Source organism: Marmota flaviventris, chromosome 17 (genome assembly GCF_047511675.1).
Source record: "Marmota flaviventris isolate mMarFla1 chromosome 17, mMarFla1.hap1, whole genome shotgun sequence".
Lineage (NCBI taxonomy): Eukaryota > Metazoa > Chordata > Mammalia > Rodentia > Sciuridae > Marmota > Marmota flaviventris.
In genome coordinates this window covers 20,097,330-20,118,854 of record NC_092514.1, presented here as the reverse complement: position 1 = coordinate 20,118,854, position 21,525 = coordinate 20,097,330, and the positions used below count along the sequence as shown (strand labels likewise).

General features: G+C 42.7%; 1 protein-coding gene across 3 annotated transcripts in view; it reads left to right on the top strand.

Moving 5' to 3' along the window:
* Arhgap44 (Rho GTPase activating protein 44) overlaps positions 1–21,525 on the top strand; it is a 176,974-nt gene that overhangs the window by 99,320 nt on the left and 56,129 nt on the right. For all 3 annotated transcript variants that reach the window (XM_071604032.1, XM_071604030.1, XM_071604031.1), the window contains exons 4-7: positions 3,435–3,511; positions 12,410–12,521; positions 15,364–15,440; positions 20,431–20,548. In XM_071604032.1, coding sequence (XP_071460133.1) covers positions 3,435–3,511; positions 12,410–12,521; positions 15,364–15,440; positions 20,431–20,548 — 384 coding nt within the window. The remainder of the gene's footprint in view (positions 1–3,434; positions 3,512–12,409; positions 12,522–15,363; positions 15,441–20,430; positions 20,549–21,525) is intronic.

The window sequence follows — 21,525 nt, the reverse complement described above, 5'->3', positions numbered from 1 at the left end:
GTTAAAATCTTGAGAATTAAAAGCGGTTGGAATAGAAAGAATTTCGTAGTACTTTGTCACTTAATGCTCTCCTCTTTGTCACATAAGAGCATCAAACGTCAGTGTGAGTGTTGAGTGACTAGAAGTAAGGTCACTTTCAAACGTTTTTGGTCTGAATTTTGTATGATTGACACTTCACCTGTTTGTTCTCTTGTTGTTGACCCTCCAGGGCTCTGATCCACTTTAAGGTCCTTCATGATCCACTTTAGGGTCCTTCTGGGGCTGTTCTTGTTCTGTTGATATTGACCTTCACACTTTAGTCACCTGTCACAGGCACAGTTTTCTGCTTAGCTTAGACTGGACCAATTAGACTAGTCTTTTTCCATATTTGAAAAAGCCCTACTCACCTCCTGGGGTATTTCTCCGAAGGACGTCTGTCCTAGGCTATCTGAAGTCCTCTTACTCCGTGATAGCCACAGTCCTCCTTACTGCTTTGTCAGAATTTGAAGACATTCTGGAAACCAGAAGTCTTACCTTGAAGGCAGGTCATGGGGCTGTGAACATTCATCTCAAATCAAAATGGACTTTATGTGACTGACCGATGTCCTGAATATACATACTGACATTCTGGTGGAGCATCTTCATTGATTTTTGGGATATTTGAGGAACTTGCAAATTACACCAGGTTTCTCAGCCTTGGCACTCTTGAAACTCTGAGCCTAGTAATTCTTTGCTGTGCATCATGGGACGGTCTCTACCCACCTGATGCCAATAGCATCTCTCACATTGTGACAACTAACCATGTCTCCAGATACAGAAAGTAGAGCAAGAACAAAGCTCAGCATGTTCAGTAACACGTCGGCACAGTTGAGGAGTGATGACTGACAGGGAAGGAGGCCCATAGAGATGCAGGTAAAAGATGGACGTCCCTAGGACCAGATCACCCGGGTTGAGAATCATACTTTAATCTGTGCCCTCTCCATGACCCCTTATTGGAATATTAAGCCTGCTTTTGTTAAAAACACATTTTATTTATCTACACTTTTATACCATACTTTTGTGACCAGAAATATTGGGAGGGTTTTCCCATGCCACGTAATTCTTCTACTCTGAATCCTAGCTGGATGTGAACCCTAGCTGGTTGTCCTACAATTCAGTTCAATTCGGACACACTCACCTGGAGTATCTGTCACATCCCACAAGTGCAGGGCTCAGTCCCACAAAACGGCTTCCTCCCCCTCACCTTAGATGCCAGGTGTGAACCCTGGCCTCTGGCATTGGTGATCGACCCTTCATAAGTTGAGGTTTCCGTGACCCCTCCTCGGTTTGTATCGCATGCTGGAATGGCTCACAGGACTTGTATCAGTCAGCTTATTATAAATGGTATCATGAAGGGAACAGGTGAGCAGCCAGATGAAGAGATGCAGATGTTTATTCCCTGTCTTCCCCACTAGGAAGCTTCCACGAGAGCAGTGTCTAGCTTGGCTCACTGCTGGTGTGGTGTGTGCCTACCTTCCATATAGCAGCTCCCTAGGAATGACACCAGGAAGGTCTGGGCTGGACATCGTGCGGCACTTTCCATTTGAAGGATGGTCCATATGGCCCCAAAGAGTGGAAAATGCAAGGTGCAAGGATATGCCAACAGTCCCGACCTTGTTGATTTTCTTGTGCTGTCTACCTGCATGTACTTTTGGGCTGGTTGGTCTTGGCTCCATAAAGAGAAGGCTTTTTTTTTTTGGAAGGAGGGTTTTTCAAACCCAGCGGGTGCTTAACTACTGAGCCACATCCCCAGCCCTTTTTATTTTTTATTTAAAGACAGGGTCTCGCTGGCTGAGTTGCTTAGGTCCTCACTAAGTTGCCAAGGCTGGCCTTGAACTTGTGATCCTCCTGCCTCAGCTTCCTGAGCCTTTGGGATTGCAGGTGTGAGCTACCATGCCCATCAAGAGAGGGCTTTTGACATTTAGAAAGGGGTGGGCCATGACACAGTTTTTTAGTAGTATGCCTTTCCCTTCCCATAACATAAAATTTACCCTTGTAGCTAGGCGTGGTGGTACAGGCCTGTAATCCTGGTAGCTTGGGAGGCTGAGGCAGAAGGATTGTAGCTTCAAAGCCAGCCTCAGCAACTCAGTGAGACCTGTCTCTAGATAAAATATTTCAAAACGGGCTGGGGATATGGCCCAGTGGTAAATCCCTTGAGTTTATCCCCAATACCTAATAATAATAATAATAACAACAACAACAATAACCAAATAATAATAATAATACTCAAATGATAATAATAACCAAATAATAATAACAACAACAGCATTGTAAAGTGTTCAGTGATCTTAACAATTGTATACACACACCCTAGTTGCAGATCATTCTCATCACTCCAAAAGGAAACCCTGTACCCTTCCCTTTTAGCCCTTGGTAACCATGAATCTACTTTTTGTCTATATTAATAGACTTACCATGGATATTTCATATAAATGGGATCATACAATGTGTTTTGTGTCTGGCATATATCACTTAGCATGAGATTTTTCTTCAGGGCCATCTATATTGTAGCATGTGTCAGGACTTTGTTCCTTTTATAGCTGAAGAATATTCCATGGTTTGAATAGACCACATTTTGTTATTCATTCCTCCATCTGTAGATGTTTGCATTGTTTCCACTTTTTGTCTGTTATAAAAAATGCTGCTGTTCACATATTTTGTTTGTATGTCTGTTTTCATGTATTTGGGGAGTGTATCCAGGAGTGGAACTGCTAGGCCACAGGGTAATGTGGTCCAGCTTATCGAGATACTACTAAGTTTTTCCATAGTGCCGTACCATTTTATATTTCCACGAGCCACACGTTTCTCCATATGCTCACCAATGCTTATTGTCTGTTTTTAAAATACATTAATATTGTTACATCCATGGTATCTCATGGTGACCTCAATTGTACTTCCCTAGTGGCTGATGAGGTTAAGCTGCTTTTTCTGTGCTAGCTGGCCACTTGCATATTGTCTGTGGAGAGTACCTTTATTTTTACTTTCTTTACATTGTAATTGTATGTGAACGGTTTTCTCTCTTCATTGAAATCTGCTTTGTTTGTGAAGTGGGGCTGATAGACTGAGAAAGAAGTTGAGTGTTGGAAAGTAATGCCTTGCTCAAGTCTTGGTTAACTTTGAGATGCTCTCCTTTTTTCCTGCTTGCTATTGTATTTCATTCTACAATGTAGTGTCTAAACCTTAGGCTTATTTTCCAAAGTGATACCTTTGATTCAGTTTTAGTTTTCTGAATTTTGAGACCTCTTAGTGCATCCCATCATCATGTGCTCTGTTTTAGGTGTAAACATATTTTAAAGTCAGTCTGTTTCTTAGTTCACATGAAGTCTGACATAAAGTACCTGACTTCTTGCCATTGTAGAGTACCAGTGGGTGACCACTAGAAATAATTCTCATGATGCTCTTTGTTTCCTTTACAGAAAAAGTTGCCTTTGACAACACTGGCTCAGTGTTTGATGGAAGGGTCAGCTATCCTGGGAGATGACACACTTCTTGGGTAAGGTACCACCCCTGTGTGGGTTTGTGCCAAGTCTGGGTAAGTCCCCATCGTAACAAAGGGGATTAGAAATCGTCAGGAACCACGGAGCACACCTGAACTCCAGCCAGGGACTTGCATGGGAAAGGAGAAAGTGTTACCATGGAGAAATCAAAATCCTCTCACCTGGAGAGTCATAGTGTCCGTGCAGTGAGGCAAGTCTTGGTTGAGAAATTAACATAACACAGGTGAAGGGCAGTTAAAACCCCCAGGCCTTCAATCCAAGCAAGCGGCCACCTCTCAGTGTCTGATGTCAGAACTTAGCGCATCCCCCAGGAGAAGAAGCCTTGCTGGTGGTGAGCTCATGGTAAAGCACACTAAAAATAGTCTCCCCAGAGAGCACCACAGATTCTCCTACAGTCAGCACCGTCAGTACCCTAAGGACCTAAGGTAACATGACAGTATGGAATAAAGTGTAAAATAATGACTTAACGTGAAATTCCACATCAGCGAAAGGCAAGGAAGATCCTTGATGAAAGAGTCAAATAATAGAAGGGGAGAAAAAAAAAAAAAAGAATGGGTGGAATTGAATAAAAACCAAGGAATGGATGTCTTAAAATCAAAGTTATTTATGCTGATATTCTTAAAACTTGGTTGAAATTAACGGGAGGTGTCACAAACTGGTGAGCTTGGAGACAGATCTGAAGCTGACAGCGAGCAGGGGCACAGTGAAGGACAGGAGGTAGAGAACAGGCATAATTAGATGGAGAAGCGTGGGGGAGGGGAATGCACCAGCAGGGCACTGGGTGTGTAAGGAGTTCCTGGAGAACAAGTGTGGAGGAGGAGGAAGTTTGCAGTTGAATTTTTTCTTTTCTAGATCGAAAGGAAAACACAGGATTTAAAGAGCACCAAAAAGTACCAGTTGAGATCATTAAAAAGAAATTCACCCCTGGGCATAGGGTAGTAAAACTCCAGGTTATAAACAAAACAGAGAAATTTACAAATCAGTCAGAGAAAGAAGATCGTGACGCATAAAAGAGCAGATAAACTGATAACAAACTATTCCTCAGCCAAAATTAATGCCAAGAGCTAATGGAGGAATATCTCCAGTAGTGAGGAAAATACAAGAGACCTAGAATTTTGCGATATCGTTATTCAAGGCACTAGGGAATGAGACTGAGAAAATGACGTTACATGCGTGTGCAAATACGGCGTGATGAACCCCCCTAGTCTATATAATTACAACGCACCAATCAAAACTTAATAACAAAATGCTTTTATTTTTTAATTTTTATTATTAGTTGTTCAAAACATTACAAAGCTCTTGACATATCATATTTCATACATTTGATTCAAGTGGGTTATAAACTCCCATTTTTACCCCGTATACAGATTGCAGAATCACATAGGTTACATATCCACGTTTTTACATACTGTCCTACTAGTGTCTGTTGTATTCTGCTGCCTTTCCTATCCTCTACTATCCCCCCTACCCTCCCCTCCCTTCCCATCTTCTCTCCCTACCCCATCTACTGTAATTCGTTTCTCTCCCTTGTTTTTTTTTTCCTTTTCCCCTCACTCCCTCTTATATAGTACATGAAAAAATGCTCATCATCTCTAGCAGTCAGAGAAATGCAAATCAAAACCACCCTAAGATACCATCTCACTCCAGTAAGATTGGCAGCCATTAGGAAGTCAAACAACAACAAGTGCTGGCGAGGATGTGGGGAAAAGGGTACACTTGTACATTGCTGGTGGGACTGCAAATGGGTGGGCCAATTTGGAAAGCAGTATGGAGATTTCTGGGAAAGCTGGGAATGGAACCACCATTTGACCCAGCTATTCCCCTTCTCAGACTATTCCCTGAAGACCTTAAAAGAGTGTACTATAGGGATACTGCTACATCGATGTTCATAGCAGCACAATTCACAATAGCAAGACTGTGGAACCAACCTAGATGCCCTTCAATAGATGAATGGATTAAAAAAATGTGGCATTTATACACAATGGAGTATTACTCTTCACTAAAAAATGACAAAATCATGGCATTTGCAGGGAAATGGATGGCATTAGAGCAGATTATGCTAAGTGAAGCTAGCCAATCCCTAAAAAACAAATGCCAAATGTCTTCTTTGATATAAGGAGAGCAACTAATAACAGAGCAGGGAGGAAGAGCATGAGAAGAAGATTAATATTAAACAGGGACGAGAGGTGGGAGGGAAAGGGAGAGAGACCCTTTGGAAATGGAAGGAGACCCTCATAGTTACACAAAATGCTTTTAAAAAACAAGGGAAAAGTAAAGATATTTTCAGTCAAGGATTTACGACTTGCATAGTTCAATCACTTTACTACTTGTGTATTTTCATGGTGTAAGTTAAGGCTTTATCAAATAGATTATGTACAGAGGAAAGTTGGGAGTGCAAATAACAATGTGTAATTTAAAACTTGGTGAAAGCATTATAGGGAAGGGGACAATTTCTTTTTCCCTCCAACTATTTGAGTTTCTTTGGCTGAGGTTCTGCAAATTGGGTTGTCCAAAGACAGATCCATGACAGAAAAGCATACACCTTTCATCAATATTGTTACAGGCATCCTAGGTCAGAGGCCTGACTCCAGGGGTCCCAACTAAGTGGGTCTAGCCATTCCTCCTAGAAAACCAAGGGGAAAAGGTCATGGTGAAAGTAGGAACGGAAACTAACCAATATGGCCCCGTTGGGAAGGCAACGTGAGATCCAGCGTCTCAGTGCTGTCATTGCTGTCTTTGGGTAGTCGACAGGAGCTTTGAGTTCTTTTCCCTTGAGGGGGCAGTTTTCACGGGCTCAGGATGCTGGTTTATCAGACCTGTGATCGGGATGGGGGTGATGACTGGGGACTTCTAGGCATCAGTTCAGGGTGCCTAGAAGCGTGCTGCAAATCTTGTCTCAGTCTTCAAGGGGAATGAGACAGATTAGGTAAACTTAGGGCTAATAAACCTTGTAGTGCTACTTTTTTAGATGAGCACTTCTTACGTGATGAACATGTAGATTACATGCAGAGCTGGGGAGGGTCATGACCCAAAGATAAAGTAAGAAAAGAGACACGTACAAAATCAAGGCAGAGATGCCCAGCTTTGCCCTGCTTTGATTACTCGTAGGGCATCTGTGTGCCTAAGAGTCAGTACTTTTAGCCAAGGCATCTTTTCTAAGTCCCTGTTGTGATATGTGTAGCACATACACATGGGAGAACGCAGTGATGAGTAACAGAGGAGTGATTGGAACGTGGGCTCACACAGCATCTTCACAGAAGAACAGTCATTTTTGGAGAAATGACAAGACAAAGGAAAAGGAGTTTCCTGGATGAAAGACTGTAGGAAGGTAAATCTATGGGGAACTAATGGAGTATAAGGACTAGTTAATTGGTGATGCCTTGTGGTTTTCTCCGGCTCCATCTTGGGGCTAATTAGGGCCTAAAGTTGTGATTAACTTCTGTTGTTTCTGGTAGAGAGATAGGTTTGTCAGTTTTCTGTCACTGTGACAAAATACCTGAGACAATCCATTTAAGAGGATGACAGAATTATTTTGGTTTATGGTTTTAGATGTTTCTGTACATGGTTAGCTGGCTCCATTGCTTTTGGGCCTGTGATGAGACAGAACATCATGGTGGGGGAGAACATGGCTGAGCAAAGCTACTTACCTCAGGATGGCCAGGAAGAGAGAGAAGAGACTGGGATCTCAACATTCCCTTCAAGAGCATGCCTGGATGTGGTGGCACACATTCCTGTAATCCCAGAAGCTCTGGAGGCTGAGGCAGGAGGATGACATGTCAAAGCTAGCCTCAGGAATTTAGTAAGGCCCTAAGCAACTTAGAAAGACCCCGTGTCCAAAAAAAAGATAGAAAGAAAGAAAAAGAAAAAAAAAGTGTTAGGATGTGGCTCTGTGGTTAAGCACCCCGGACCCAGGTTCAATTTCTGGCACCTCCCCCCCCCAAAAAAAAAAAAAACTTGCCCCCAGGGACCTGACTGCTTCTGATTAGACTCCACCTCTTAATTTCTACCACCTTCCAATAGTGCCACAGGGTGGTGACCAAACCTTTAACACGTGGACCTTTGAGGGCCATTTAAGACTCAAACCGTAATAATAAGGAAGGGGACAAGCACACTTTTGTATGTTTCTGTTCCACTTTAGGCAAATAGAGGGAGGCAGAAAGCTCTTTAAAAAAAAAAAAAAATGCTGCTTTTCAGTTGCATTCAGCTCAAAATAATCTTATGCCAAAGAGGTGTACTTGGGGGGTGGGGGCTTACTCTGTTGCCTTTAACATAAAGAAAATAAGCATTGAATCAAAACCCAGGAATGTTAAGGTGATTAATTCAGGGGGGTAGATGATAAGCAAAGTAAGACTAAAGTACTAGATAATAATAACTTGAAACTCATCAGAGGGGGAGTCTGTATTACCAGATCTTACGTCGTTTAAAGAAGACATGAGCCTGGGATTGTGGCTCCGTGGCAGAGCACTTTCCCAGCACGTGTGAGGCCCTGGGTTTGATCCTCAGCGCCACATATAAATAAATAAAAAATAAAGGTTCATCGACAACTAAAAAATATTTTAAAAAAGAAAAGACAAAAAGAGAAGTAGAATGTATAGCTTCCAAACTAGTAGAAAGATGAAAAAGGATATAAATTGGAGGAAAAAGAAAACCCACAACAAAAACTATTAGAGCAATTAAAAGAGAAGTAAGTAAGTGAAGGAAAGCACGATACATAGAAAACAGAGAATAACGGTGATAGTAGTTGCGGTATGCATGCTGTAGTCATCACGGATAGACACAAAATAAACATGAAATCCTATTACGTGGTGTTCCCAAGAGGCTTTTCCAGGACACAATGATGGAGCAAGGTTGGAAGTAAAGATCAGCGACTGAACACACATCCGATGTTATTTCCTTCCAATAAACTATAATAAAGAGTTATATTTTTTTTCCTTAAAAGATATAAAACTACTGGGTGCAGTGCCTCACACCTGTAATCCAAGCTACTTGGACGATGGAGGCAGGAGGATTGCAAGTTTAAGACCAGCCTGGGCAACTTAGCAAGACCCTGTCTCAAAATAAAAAAATAAAAGGGGCCCAGCATGTGGCTCAGTGGTAGAGCACCCTGGGTTCAATCTACATGCAATATCACGCATAGAACACACATGCAAAAGCCCCCTAGCCACAGACCAAGCATGGTGGTGCATGCCTGTAATCCCAGCAGCTTGGGAGGTTGAGGCAGGAGGATTGCGAGTTCAAAGCCAGCCTCTCAGCCATTTAGCAAGGCCCTGTCTCTAAATAAAAAATAAAAAGGATTTATTTTTATTTCATTTTATAGGATTTTATTTTTATTTTTATTGAGGATGTGGCTCAGTCGTTGGGTGTTCCTGGGTTTCATCACTAGTACCTCACACACAGTGCACATGCAAATGATCTAACCACAGTGGTAAGGAAAATAAGAGAAAGTTTATCAGCAACGTAACTTTGTGAGCTGTGAAGATCACGAACAGTGAGGTAGTGCTAGGGATGTAGCTCAGTTGTAGAGTGGTGCCTGGCCTGCAGGAGGCCTTGGGCTCGGTCCCCGTCACCACCCCCTTTTCACTCCTACGAACGTCTGGTTCAGAAAACTGACCCCCAAGCCTAAAGTAGTATGAAGATATCTGACATAATATACACCAGGAAATGCTGATGGTGCTTAGGGAATTGGTGGTACTAGGGACATTTGGTCTTTGAGGGTGGAGTGGGTGAGTTAGGATAATGAATGCATGGGGGGTGCTTTTTAAGTGCCATGTGATCACTGAAACCCTGCCCTCTGCACACCTCCTGGAAATATCTCTTCCCCCAGACAGTAACATCTGCAGGTTTACTGTTTCTTGGCGGTGAAAGGAAACATCACTGGATCTTGCTCGAAAGATGCTGAGAGACTCCTCCATGCTCACTCCCCTCTTACCAGGCCCCAGGCTTTATCCTCCAGGCAAGAAATTAGAGAGGCATTCTCTAGGAATCTGAGCAGCCCCAAAAGAAGGATCTGAAGCTTTCAGGACAGTGATGGAGGCAGTGCCCCAGTTAATGGCAGACCAAATCATCCTTCAGGCAAGCTCACAGCCCACAAGTTTTCCTCCCTTACGCCGAATGTGTTCTATGTTCGTCTCCACCTAGAATCTAAGCAGCCACCAGAGATTCCCAGATGTGTGAGGAAAGTCTTGAACCTGAATCCTGGAGACCAAAATAGTCAGGGTGGGGGAAATGCCATTTGGATGAAATAGAGATTGTGTGGGGGAGGAGAAGATTTCAAGGCTATTATCACTTACGATTTCAAGGGGTAAAAGAAGATGGTATATATTCATGGATTAAAAACAGGATATTAGTACAAGAAGTTTATAGGGAAGAAACATGCAGAGATCAAAAACAAGCTCATAGAAATGAGGAAAAAGATGAGAGCAGATGTGAAACTCTCAGTAGGTTTGACGATAAATTGGAGGAAATTTACCCAGAAAATCAAGCAAGAAAACAAAGACACAGCAAATAGAAAAAGTTGGAAAATTAGAGGACCAATTCAGGAAGACTTTTCCTGAATAACAGGAGTTCTTAGAAAAGTCAAGAATGAAATGATATTAAAAGTTATTATTATAGGGGCTGGGGATATAGCTCAGTTGGTAGAGTGCTTGCCTCACATGCACAAGGTCCTGGGTTCAATCCCCAATCCCACAAAACAAACAAACAAAAAGTTATTATTACAAAAATAATTCCAAAGCATTTTCTAGACTTGAAGTTCCTGTATTTCTATATTGAAAAGGCCCATTGAACACCCAATATAATGGGAAAAAATTAAACCTACGCCGAGACTCACAGTTATGAATACAGGTGACAGAAGATTTTATTCCTGCTAGGAAAAAAAAATGTCATATTTCAACAAGCCAGAATTGTGAATACTTCTCGATTCACAATGAATCTAGAAGATTATTAAGAAGAGCCCTTAGAATTCTGAAGGAAACACTGCTCAGCCTCAAATGCAATATCCTGCCCTAGTATCAATCTGTGTGAGGGCAGAGGACAATATTGTGATACATGGGATCTGAAGACTCGGCTTCCTGCATACTCTTTGTTCTCAGGGAACGAAGGCATCGTGAAGATGTAACCAAGAAAGACGTAGACATAAGATGACGGAACATCCAGCACAGGACACAGGGACAGAGAACCCTAGGAAATTCTGAAGGAAGATGTCAGGATGATAACTGTACCCGAGGGATAGGGAGAGAAGCCAAGAGAACTTGGTCAGGCCGTACAGTCCAGGAGACAGGAATTCAAGAAGACAGAATTCCTTCACGTCAGAGGTGGTTCACTATCTTAAGAGACAAATTAGGAAAGTGTCAGGGATGTCAGGCTTAACATGTACACAGAAAATGAAACAAGCAAACTGAAACAAGGAATTATTCACTCCAGGGAGAGCAGATAAATGGGCAGGAAGGACCAGTAATCATAGTATGGTACTCAGCTCAACCCCCCCAAACAGGCTGAGTAGCCCTATGTGAAATGCTTGGGAACAAGTTTTTCTGACTTGGGATTTTATCAGGAATTTGGAATATTTGCATAGTCCAGTTAAAACATCTCTAATCTGAAAACTCTAAATCCAAAACTCTGAAAACTGCAGGTTTTTTGATTAGGAATCATACCCTGTAATATAGTCAAAATATAAATACTGAATATGTACTGATATAAATATTAATGGAGGGAGGGTAAATGTAATCAAAGATAAAGTCTTATTTTTCATAGTTGATGGTCAGTAGCTTTAGGACAGGGCTTTAGCTTAAGATTTTAAAAAATTAAGAAGTAAGCTGGGTTTGGCGGTGCAAGCCTATCATTCCCAGTGGCTCTGGAGTCTGGGGCAGGAGGATCAGAAGGTCAAAGCCAGCCTCAGCAATTTAGCCAGGCCCTATGCAAGACCCTGTCTCAAAATAAAAAATTAAAAGGGTTAGGGATGTGACTTAGTGGTTAAAAAAATCAATAAGTAATATTAGACATATAGGGGTAAGGACCAGAAAATCAGATAAAAGACACCATTAAAAAGTTACAAAGATAAAACCATAATCTGGGAGTTGACATTTGCATCAGAAAAGGTGTTAGAATCTAATCTACATTCACCAACTTACATGCAAGTGTCTAAAGAATTTCTAGCCAGGCACGATGGCACTCGCCTGTAATCCTAGTGGCTGAGGCTAAGGCAGGAGGATCATGAGTTCAAAGCCACTTAAAACTTGCCAGGCCCTAAGCAACTCAGCGAGACCCTGTCTCTAAAAATAAATAAATAAATAAAAATGCCAACATAAAAAAATTAAAAAAACAAACAAAAAAGCTAGGGATGTCTCAGTGATTAAGGCCCCTGGGTTCAATCACAGTGCCAAAAAAAAAAAATTTTGTTTTTTGAAAAATTTTTCCCCCCTTACTTTTCCATGGGATAATTAACTGCCCATCTTGTACTAATTAAATCTTCATGGCTTAGGAGCAAGGGAGTTTTGGTATGTGTTTGAAGATGTTGGTGTGTTAGTGGGTCAGTTGGGTCAATCTTAACTAGTTTCTCCAGGATTCCCAGGGGACGGATTAAAAACATCTGGTTCTTTTTAGGTCTGTGGATTAGATGTACAGGAATCTATTTTATCCACATTTCTGTTATGTTTTCCCAAAATGTCCCCTTTTGTTCCAGGCACAAAGGGAGTCCTCAGCACTGTTTGGAGGAACTGATAATTTCAGAAGTGGAGACAGTTGGATCAGGGTCACTGGCTGCTGTGGGAATCAACTGGCTTATTGACATTGACTTGGGCAAAGTTGACCCCCGCAGGGAGGTGACGGGAGCATAACTCGGGCAACATTGTTGTCTTCAAGGATGTTCAGTCTTGTTTTTCCCCCCTTTGTTACAGGAAGATGCTGAAACTCTGTGGAGAGACAGAGGACAAGCTGGCTCAGGAGCTGATACATTTTGAATTGCAAGTGGAGAGAGATGTGATTGAGCCCCTGTTTCTGCTGGCTGAGGTGAGAAGCAGGAATGAGGCCAAGGCCGCGTGACCCTGGGAGGGCCCTGGGGGAGCTGATGAGCTCACCCCTCCTGCAGCCTGATTGCTATTTCCATCCTGTTCCTGATTCCACGATCTTCTGTCTTTCATAAGGAATCATCACCACCTGGCCCCATGGTCAGGGTTCCCAGATACGGCAGCCCTTGCCACACTTCACCATGGCTCCCCCTCATATGCATTTCATGTTGCCATTCTGATGGGTAAAGATGTAAACATGGCGCTTCACTTCCTTTCCTGCTCCTAGTCCTGTCTGTCACCCCCCCGCCCCCTTCACCTCTAGTGACCGAATGGCCGGCTGTCCTCAGAGGGAGTCTGGGACCTGCGAGGCCTCTTGTGGGTGATGTTTACGTGGTCTTTTCTCTTTAGACTTTAAAGTACACTCCATTAAACTATTTAGCTATCGAGCTAGCTTCATGTCTGTGTGGCAGTTTTGCTGACTTCTACCAAGTGCGATTTTACCAAGAAAGACCAGAGATAGTTGGGGAGTTTGATTTGCCTAGGACCCTGGGCTCCTCCCAGTAGTCTTTAATCAGCCATATGAAACCTAAGCACTGCGCTACCTGTGCACAGTTGGGTATCCCCAGCTTTACGTGGCTCTTGAGTATTTTAAACATGGTTAGTGCAACACAGTGCAACTCAGTTTTTAACTTTAAAATTTTTGTTAATTTAGATTGAGTGTCACAGAGCTCCCTGTGACTGGAGGCCACAGTGCTGGGCAGCATTGCCCTCACCCGTGTCTGGCTTCCTCTCTGGATTACCCCCAGGACCTCCACATCCCCTGGTATTCTTTCTCAGACAGAGGTATAGATGATTACTTAAGGACCTAGAGGTAATCGGAGAGGAAAGTCTTAGCTGTAATACTTTGACATAGGTTGACATAGACCAGCTCTAGGGTTCTGGGTTCCATCCTGTGGCCAGGCATCCCCTAGTTTGAACATTCATGAGAGACCCTGTGCTCCTCATAAGGCAGGATAGGACAGAGTTTTCTGGCCAAAGCCCGAAGCAACCCCAGGAACAAGGATGACCCGGAAACAAAGCCGATTCTCCTGCATGACTTGTAGGAGGACAGGCCTTGCTCTGGACCTAGGTGCAGACTCAGCCCGTCCGCAGGCACTCCATCTTCCCCTTGGTGCAGGAAGTTGGTGCTCTCAGCACCCCACCTCATCCCTGCTCCGTAGAGTGAATGGAACACTTCAGGGAACGTTGGGTTTTCCTCATATATATATATGAAAAAGAAAATAGCCTGAGATGATTTTAGTTCAATTTACGGCCAATTTTCTTTTTTAATTCTCACATCCTGCCCTACTTTCGCTGGGCCTGGAACCAAAATCCTGCACTGGAATGTTCAGGGAAGTCATTTTTAGAAAGAAAAATATAAAAAGAGCATCCACATACAACCAAGTTGGAAGTACTCATCACAGAGGAAAACCAGGATGGCAATGTTTATTCATTTATTTACTTTGGAAAAAAAATATCTTACTTTATTTCTATAAATATACAAATATGCCTACTTTATTCATGCAAATATAAAATGTCTCTGCTCTTGCTATTCCTCTTGGCGTCTCAGATCTCCTGAGGCCAGTGCTCCTTCGATTCCCACTGTTTGTTTTTGGAGTTAGGTAGGAGTGTCAGACGAGACTTTTCAGCTCCCTTCTCCTGAGGCCGGTGCTCTTTCCATTCCCACTGTTTATTTTGAGTTAGGTCTGAGTGTCAGCTGTGACTCAGCTCGGCTCTCTTCATTTCTGTCCTGTTTTTGCCCTGGTGGAAGTATCAAGATGTAGTCAAGCCTCTGTTTTCTGGCTGCAGTGTGGTCAGGCCTAGGAGAGCAGGGGAGCCCAGAACTTCTGAGATGGTCTGAGTTGAAAGGGGGGCCCGGCAGGTGTCCAGAGAAGAGACAACAGTGTATAATTCAGGATGAAGAATTAGGAATATCATCTAATATTGGCCAGAGGAGACTGCGGTAGTCAGGTTTCCATGATTATGACAAGATACTTGAGAATATTAATTTAAAAAGAAGAAAGGTTTATTTTGGCTTATTTTTTATTTTTTAATTTTTTAGAGCTTTTATTTCATGGTCAGTTGGCTCTTGTTTTGGGGTCTGTGAAGAGACAGCACATTATGGCTGGAGTGCATAGTAGAGCAAAGCTTTTCACTTGGGAGAAGCTGGGAAGCAAAATCAGAGATAGGAAGGGGCCAGCATTCCCAATACTCCCTTTGAAGGCATGCCTGCAGTGACCTAACTTCTTCCAACTAGATCCTGTCCCCCCAAATTGCTACAGGCCTTTTGCATGTGGACTTTTGGGGAACATTTAAGATCCAAACTGCAATAGGCACAAAATTTCATTTATGCAAGATGAGTAAATTTAGGTAGTTGTAATGAACAGTATAATGTGACTATAAGTAATAACACTGTATTATGTATCTGAAATTTGCTAAGAAGGTAGATCTTAAGTGTTCTTATGGTGTGCATGCACACACACAATGTTGCAGAGGAAGAACACGATAACTATGCAGGGTGATGGATATGTTCATTAGCTTGATGATAGTAATCATTTCACGATGTGTACATATCAAAACATCAGGTTGTACACCTAAAATACTGACAGTTTCTGCTTGTTCACAATTATGCACAATTAAGCAGAGGAGGCAAGAAGGCATTCCATCTGAAAATGAGGATCAAGACACTACTAGACAACTTGCTGTGTGCCTGCCAATAGTTCTTAAAGAATAGTCATAAAGAATAATTCTAAAAGAATTTTTCATGGGCTGCACCTCATGTGTGTCATCTTCTGCAACCACAGGTGGAAATCCCAAATATTCAGAAGCAGAGGAAACATTTAGCAAAGTTGGTGCTGGACATGGATTCCTCACGAACCAGGTATAATTTTTTGGCTTTTCTTTTCTGTGTGTCTGGGAGTAGTGACCACGTTTCGGGTGGTGGCTGGTTAGTGTGGGTGAGCATGCTACGTCCTTCACTAGTTTTTTTTTTTTTTTTAAACTTCTGGTGCAAACCAGGCATTGGAGAAGTAGACACACTGGGTCCCTGCTCTTGCAGAGGCTGCAGTTGGGTTTTGGAAATAGATATCAGGCACGTGAACAAACAGGGCAATCTCAGGCAGTTATAAGCCGTAATGTACAAGATAATTCTAAGGGGAATGGTGCTGACAGAAGTATCAACATGAGGTGGGGTAAAATGAGGCTTTTTTTTTTTTTTTTTTTGAGAACACATCAGTCAGTCTAAAACTTTAATGGTGAGGAAGAGGCAGCCATGCAGAGATCTGGTGCAGATTGTCTATAGCAGAGGGAACACCCAAGTGCATCCTGAGGTAGGGGTAAATGTGGCATATTGAAGGTGCAGAAAGAAGACTAGCATGGCTGGGGTGGAGGGAATAAGAGGGGACCCAAAAGGTAGGACAGTTGATAGATCATCACTCTAGTAGGGGAAGCGTTCCTAGTTCTGGGGATTACTGCCCTTCTGAACTTGGTGGTATAGGTAGATATCCCTTCTGTAGTCATTCTGTAAACCCGAGGCCCTTCTGAGAGAACTTCAGATCTTACAGGACTTTTCTAACCTGCTTCTCAGAGTCCACTGAAAATCCCTGTAGCCGGGGAGTGCCAAAGGCCCTGAGATGGCACTGACTGGCTGTCATCTGTGGAGTTGTTCTGTTTGCCCTTTGGTCTTATAGGGACAGGGGCGGGGGCAGGTACCACTAGCACGCACAAGTGAACTAGTGAAAGTTCCTGCGTATTCATCTGGAAGGAAGTGTTCACTTCTACCTTAGGTCTTTGTAGGTTAATCTTCATGATGACCACATCTTTATTTTAATTTTCTCAAAATGAAGAAACAAAAACAGAATGTGCTTGGGTGAGAGGATATGGGACAAAGTCCAGCCACAGGACTCTGAAGGTCAGGTCCTGAGATCCCGAGCAGCTACTTTCTAGATCTGTGACATTGATAAAGTCACTTAATCTCCCAGAATATCCATTTCCTCACCTGTTGCATTCGTGGGCAGACCTGAGAAGGTTGTTTTGAGTATCAAATGAGGCGAAGGAAGTCACATCACTTCCCAAATACTTTACGAAAGGAAGCCCGAACTAGCACTACTTGGTTCCCTGGACTTCTGCATCTGGAGCAGTACAAGGCACAGGGCAGTTTCCCAAGGCCAGAAAGAAAACAGGTAAAACTGGCAGAGCAACAAGAGTTCCCTTAATGAGTGTGATTTCCCAGACCTCCACCCACCTGAAGGATTTTTGCCATCGGTGCCTATAAATCTTTCAAAAGTAGTTGATTAATTTTCAAAATAAATCTGTTTTTAACAGGAGTTTGATAGCACTGCCATGCACTGGGAAGCAGTGCCCTTTGCTGTGAATATTAAGTAAGTGTAAAAAGTGAGTTGATTGGAGGCACCGCCCCTGTTGGTAAGGTCTAGGTTGCACTGGCTGGGGAAGACTGCCACCCGAAGCTCACCTCCCTTTGTGAAGGAAGAAGAGGCAGGAGAGCAGGAGTGGGAACAGTGACTCAAAGTGTAGGGGAAGGGAGAAGGTGGGAGGGGTGCCACCATGCATGTCCCACTAAGGAACTGTCCTATTTGCCTTGCAAGAAGTCTTCTGCTGGACTTCCTCCTAGCTGAACGGAGCTTGCCTGCGACTCCTGTACTCATTCTCCAGACTTCCAAACCACCTGAAGGATTTTTGCCATCGGTGCCTATAAATCTTTCAAAAGTAGTTGATTAATTTTCAAAATAAATCTGTTTTTAACAGGAGTGTGATAGCACTGCCATGCACTGGGAAGCGGTGCCCTCGGTCCCCAAAGAATGTTGGCAGTGTACCCACAAGTTTAGTAGGAAGAATTATCTTTCCGCTCTTCAAGCTTCAAAGCTTGGACTCTTCTTGGGCCATGTTCAGTCTCCCTGTTTCTTCTCTGAAAGAAAAACCCAACTCTTGAGTCTCTTTATGGAAAGGATGGGCTGAGGAGACTGCCGAACCTTGAAATGTTGAAATGAACATGTTGAAATGAACATGAACCTTGAAATGTTCATGTTGCTTTTCCCAACAGTTTATTATCTGTACGATTTTTTTTCCAAGTTCCCCTTGATATTCTGTTACTATCATAACTATGTTATAATGTATATTAATATATATTGCCAATAAAATTCCCTAGAGAGAGAGTAAGAGGGGCATGCTTTTGAAGTACCAGGGTATTGACTAAAGGACAAAATTTAGTGGGGTGGGGGAGGGATAGGGAATAAAAGATAATGGGAAATATCTTTATTTTAATCTACATATATAAAATATAATTCAGATGGTTTTTTAAAAAAAAAAATCCAAATTTGCAAAGCCATAAAAATGAACTTATCATTTATAGTTACTTTATATGTGTTATATGTAATATGTGTGTGTGTGTGTATGCAGAAACACATACACACACATACATACACACCAATTGGTTGCTTTTTCTTTACATAGTGGGAGTCAGAAGGTGGTTGTAACTCGATTCCATAATCCCCATGGAGTATTCACATTTTTATTGACTTAAATAAAAATTACAGTTATACCATCTCTTATTTACCAGGAAACCCCACAATACTTTAAAGTGGCTAAGGTAGAGAGGCGTTAATGAGCCACGCCATCTGTGTAGGGCAGACCTTTATAAGAAAGTGTCACTCAGGAATTCTCACAGATGCTTTTCTGCCCAGTTATTTCAGCTTAAATTTTAAAATCACTTCCAATAGAATACCTCCTCTCTCATTTGCCCTTAATGCTTATCTTGGAATCAGGAATCTTTCCTAGGACATGTGTCTATCCCTGGAGCTTCAGGCCAGCTTGAGATTCCCAAAGACATTTTTTAAAAGTGATTTTCCCATGGTTACATTCTTTAAGTGACAGAGAATGCTTTATTTTGCTATTAACAAAGACACCTTTGCTTTGCCTTTTTTTAGTGTCCCTTCTATCATAGAGCTCTGCGCTCTTATGTTGTCCCTGTTGAAAACAAAAGGGAAAAGAAAAAAAATCAGGCAGAGAAAACCCCTATCGATTAGACTCTTTGACTCTCAAGATGAGGGGGCCGTTCCACGTTTTGTCCCTGCGTTGGAGGCTGCAGACTGATGGTCTGAGAACCAGAGATGGTGCACACAGAGATGTGTGTTGTTTGGTCTACAGCGTTGGCCTGCATGGGGTTTAAAAGACATCATTTTTATCTCTTGTCACATTTCCTAAGGGGAGTTCACATGAAAATTTCCAAATGCTCTCATTATTTGAAACACCTGGCAGCCCATGACCCACGATTCTACCTGGGCCCTCCCAGCCTAGACCAGAGACTGGGCAGCAGCCCAGGCAACACCTCCCCTCCCCCACCCTCCTGCATTGGCCAGGCTTGGCTGCCATTTGTCATCCTGATCACGCTATTGTTCTTCTTCCAGCCTAGAAATAGCTCTATTACAAGTAGAAAAGGAAAGAGGCCCCTGGTCAAGTTTTCAAGATAGTGGCCTACTTGGCTCCTTTGGCCTACTTGCTGGCCTGAGTTCACAGACTGTCCAGAGAGGCCCTCGCTGCTGAGACCCGCTTTACCTACTCCCTTCTACTGTCACTAGAACCTTCTTTCAGGGTTTGCATCTGGTAATTCCCTGATGATGACCTAGGAAACAGAACTATTTGCGTGTCCTCCTAACATTTTCTGAGTGACTTCCTAGGAAGGCCAGTATTCTCCCCACAAAGATACATTTTTAAGTAAATATAAATTGTCACTGTGACCAAAATACCTGACAAGAAAAACTTAGAGGAGAGGAGATTTATTTTGACTCACAGTTTCATGGGTTCAACCCACAGTCGGCTGGCAGCAGGGCAGACACAGAAAAGCTGTTGAGCTCATGGTAGCAGGGAAGTGGGGTGTGGGAGGGCACCCCCAGTGACCTGCTTCCTCCAATTAGGTGCCCCCCCATTCAGTTGTCCATGGATAAATTCACTGACAGGTCAGAGCCCCAGGATCCAATCACTGCCTAACAGCCCCACCTTTGAACCTTGCTGTGTTGGGGACTATGCTTTCAATTCATGAGCTTTTGGGGACATTCCAGTTCCAAACCATAACACGAGGTATCTAATTGTGAGTGTGTAGTTGTTTTGTGTTTCCTGTTGGGGATTTTTGCTTTCAGATATGTTTTTCATCTTATTGGCATATCTTCTCACTTAGTATCCATTATTGGCTTCAACCAAAGTAGGTGAATATCCAAACTCAGGTTCTCACGGGGAATGTAAATGAATAGCAGAGACTGTGCTTTAAGGCAGTGAGTTGTTTTGAAATATATATTACATTATATTATATATATATGTCAATTTATATATATGTGTGTGAATATATATATATATATATATATATATATATATATATATGTATGTATATGTATATGTCTAGATATATATTACTGTGGTCAGCTGATTAAGTTTCAAACATCTCAGATCAAAAGTCAGTGAGGTGATGGATGTTTATTAACTTGATTTGATCATTCCACACTGTATGCTGAGCTTAATGGCTCAGCATATCACAGTGTCCCATAAATGTATGAAATTCTGATTTGTCAGTAAAAATAACATTGATTTTCAAAAGACAGCCAAGGCAATTGTCATTTGGCCTTAATATTTGGAATCCAATAGGAAAACAGTGTCAGACGGGGGGATTGCTTGTCCTTTGTGGAGGACAGTCGCTCCTTGGCTTTGGGCAACAGTTGGGATGTGGAAATGTGAGCCCCCTTTCTCATGATGGAGGACTTGGTACCTTTTCATTCCTTTCTGGTGAGAGTGCTCAGCATTCCCACAAAATCCAGAGGGCTCTGCCTGTCTCACTTCTCTCCTCTTTTTCTCCTCTTTTCCATCAGGTGGCAGCAGACTTCTAAGTCTTCAGGTCTGTCCAGCAGCTTACAGCCTGCGGGTGCCAAAGCTGATGCCCTCAGGGAAGAGATGGAGGAGGCTGCCAACAGAGTGGAGATTTGCAGGGTACCTGCCCTCCTTACTCCTCTGACCTGGGGCAGACTGGGGAACCCTCAGGGATTTCCTTTTCTGTTCACTGGAGTTCTCTTAAAACTTATTAGTGAATCTTTAATTGGACTAAATGTCCCCAAACTTGCCTGCCAGCTAGCATCTCCCAGGAGTCTAGGAAGAACCCAGAATCGGGACTCTGATGGTGACCTAGACAGAGAGGCAGCACTAGATTCTCATCGGTGACCCTTCGTGGTAGGCAAAGAGAAAATGACCTTTGTTTCTGTGGGAAAATTTTGTTAAGACATCTGAGTCTCAAAAAAATAAATTAGAAGCCACACAGGACAATTGAGAATTTAGACTACCGAGGAGCCTTGCCTCACCATGACACACAATTGTTCCTGTTCTGTAATATTTCCTAAGTCACCATATTACCCATCCTGTACGTCCTGGGAGATGAGGACCTCTGGAGTCAAAATGCTAGCCATGGAGATAGTCACAGAGAAAAACTTCCCACTTTCAGGGGACAGTGGGTCACGCTAAGAATTGTGACTGTGCTCGTGGAGTGAAGCCCTACATTGTGCCGAATCACGATTCCCATCTCCTTTCCCCACACACATCTTGGAGGACTGAATTAGCAGTACACCATTCATGGTTCTCTTGTGTGTGTGTGTGTGTACATCTGGTTACATGCATATGTGTCAGTTCGGGTTTCCAAGGAAACCCAAGCTGTATTTAGATCCAAAAATATCATGTTTCTATAACTATTCTGGGCTCCTGTTATCTTCGTCACACACAGTTTTAAAGAAAGTAACCACTTTGCATGCAAGCACCCCTGTTCTTTACGACTCTATCTAGTCTTCTTAGCTTCCATTTGGCTTATTCTTTTCTAGCCACTCTGTGCAGGTGGCTTTGACTTTGCATTCAGACGACATTCAGAATCGGATAGACTTTCTCTTTGGCATTAGAAACATTGAAAGATTTTTAAAGAATTC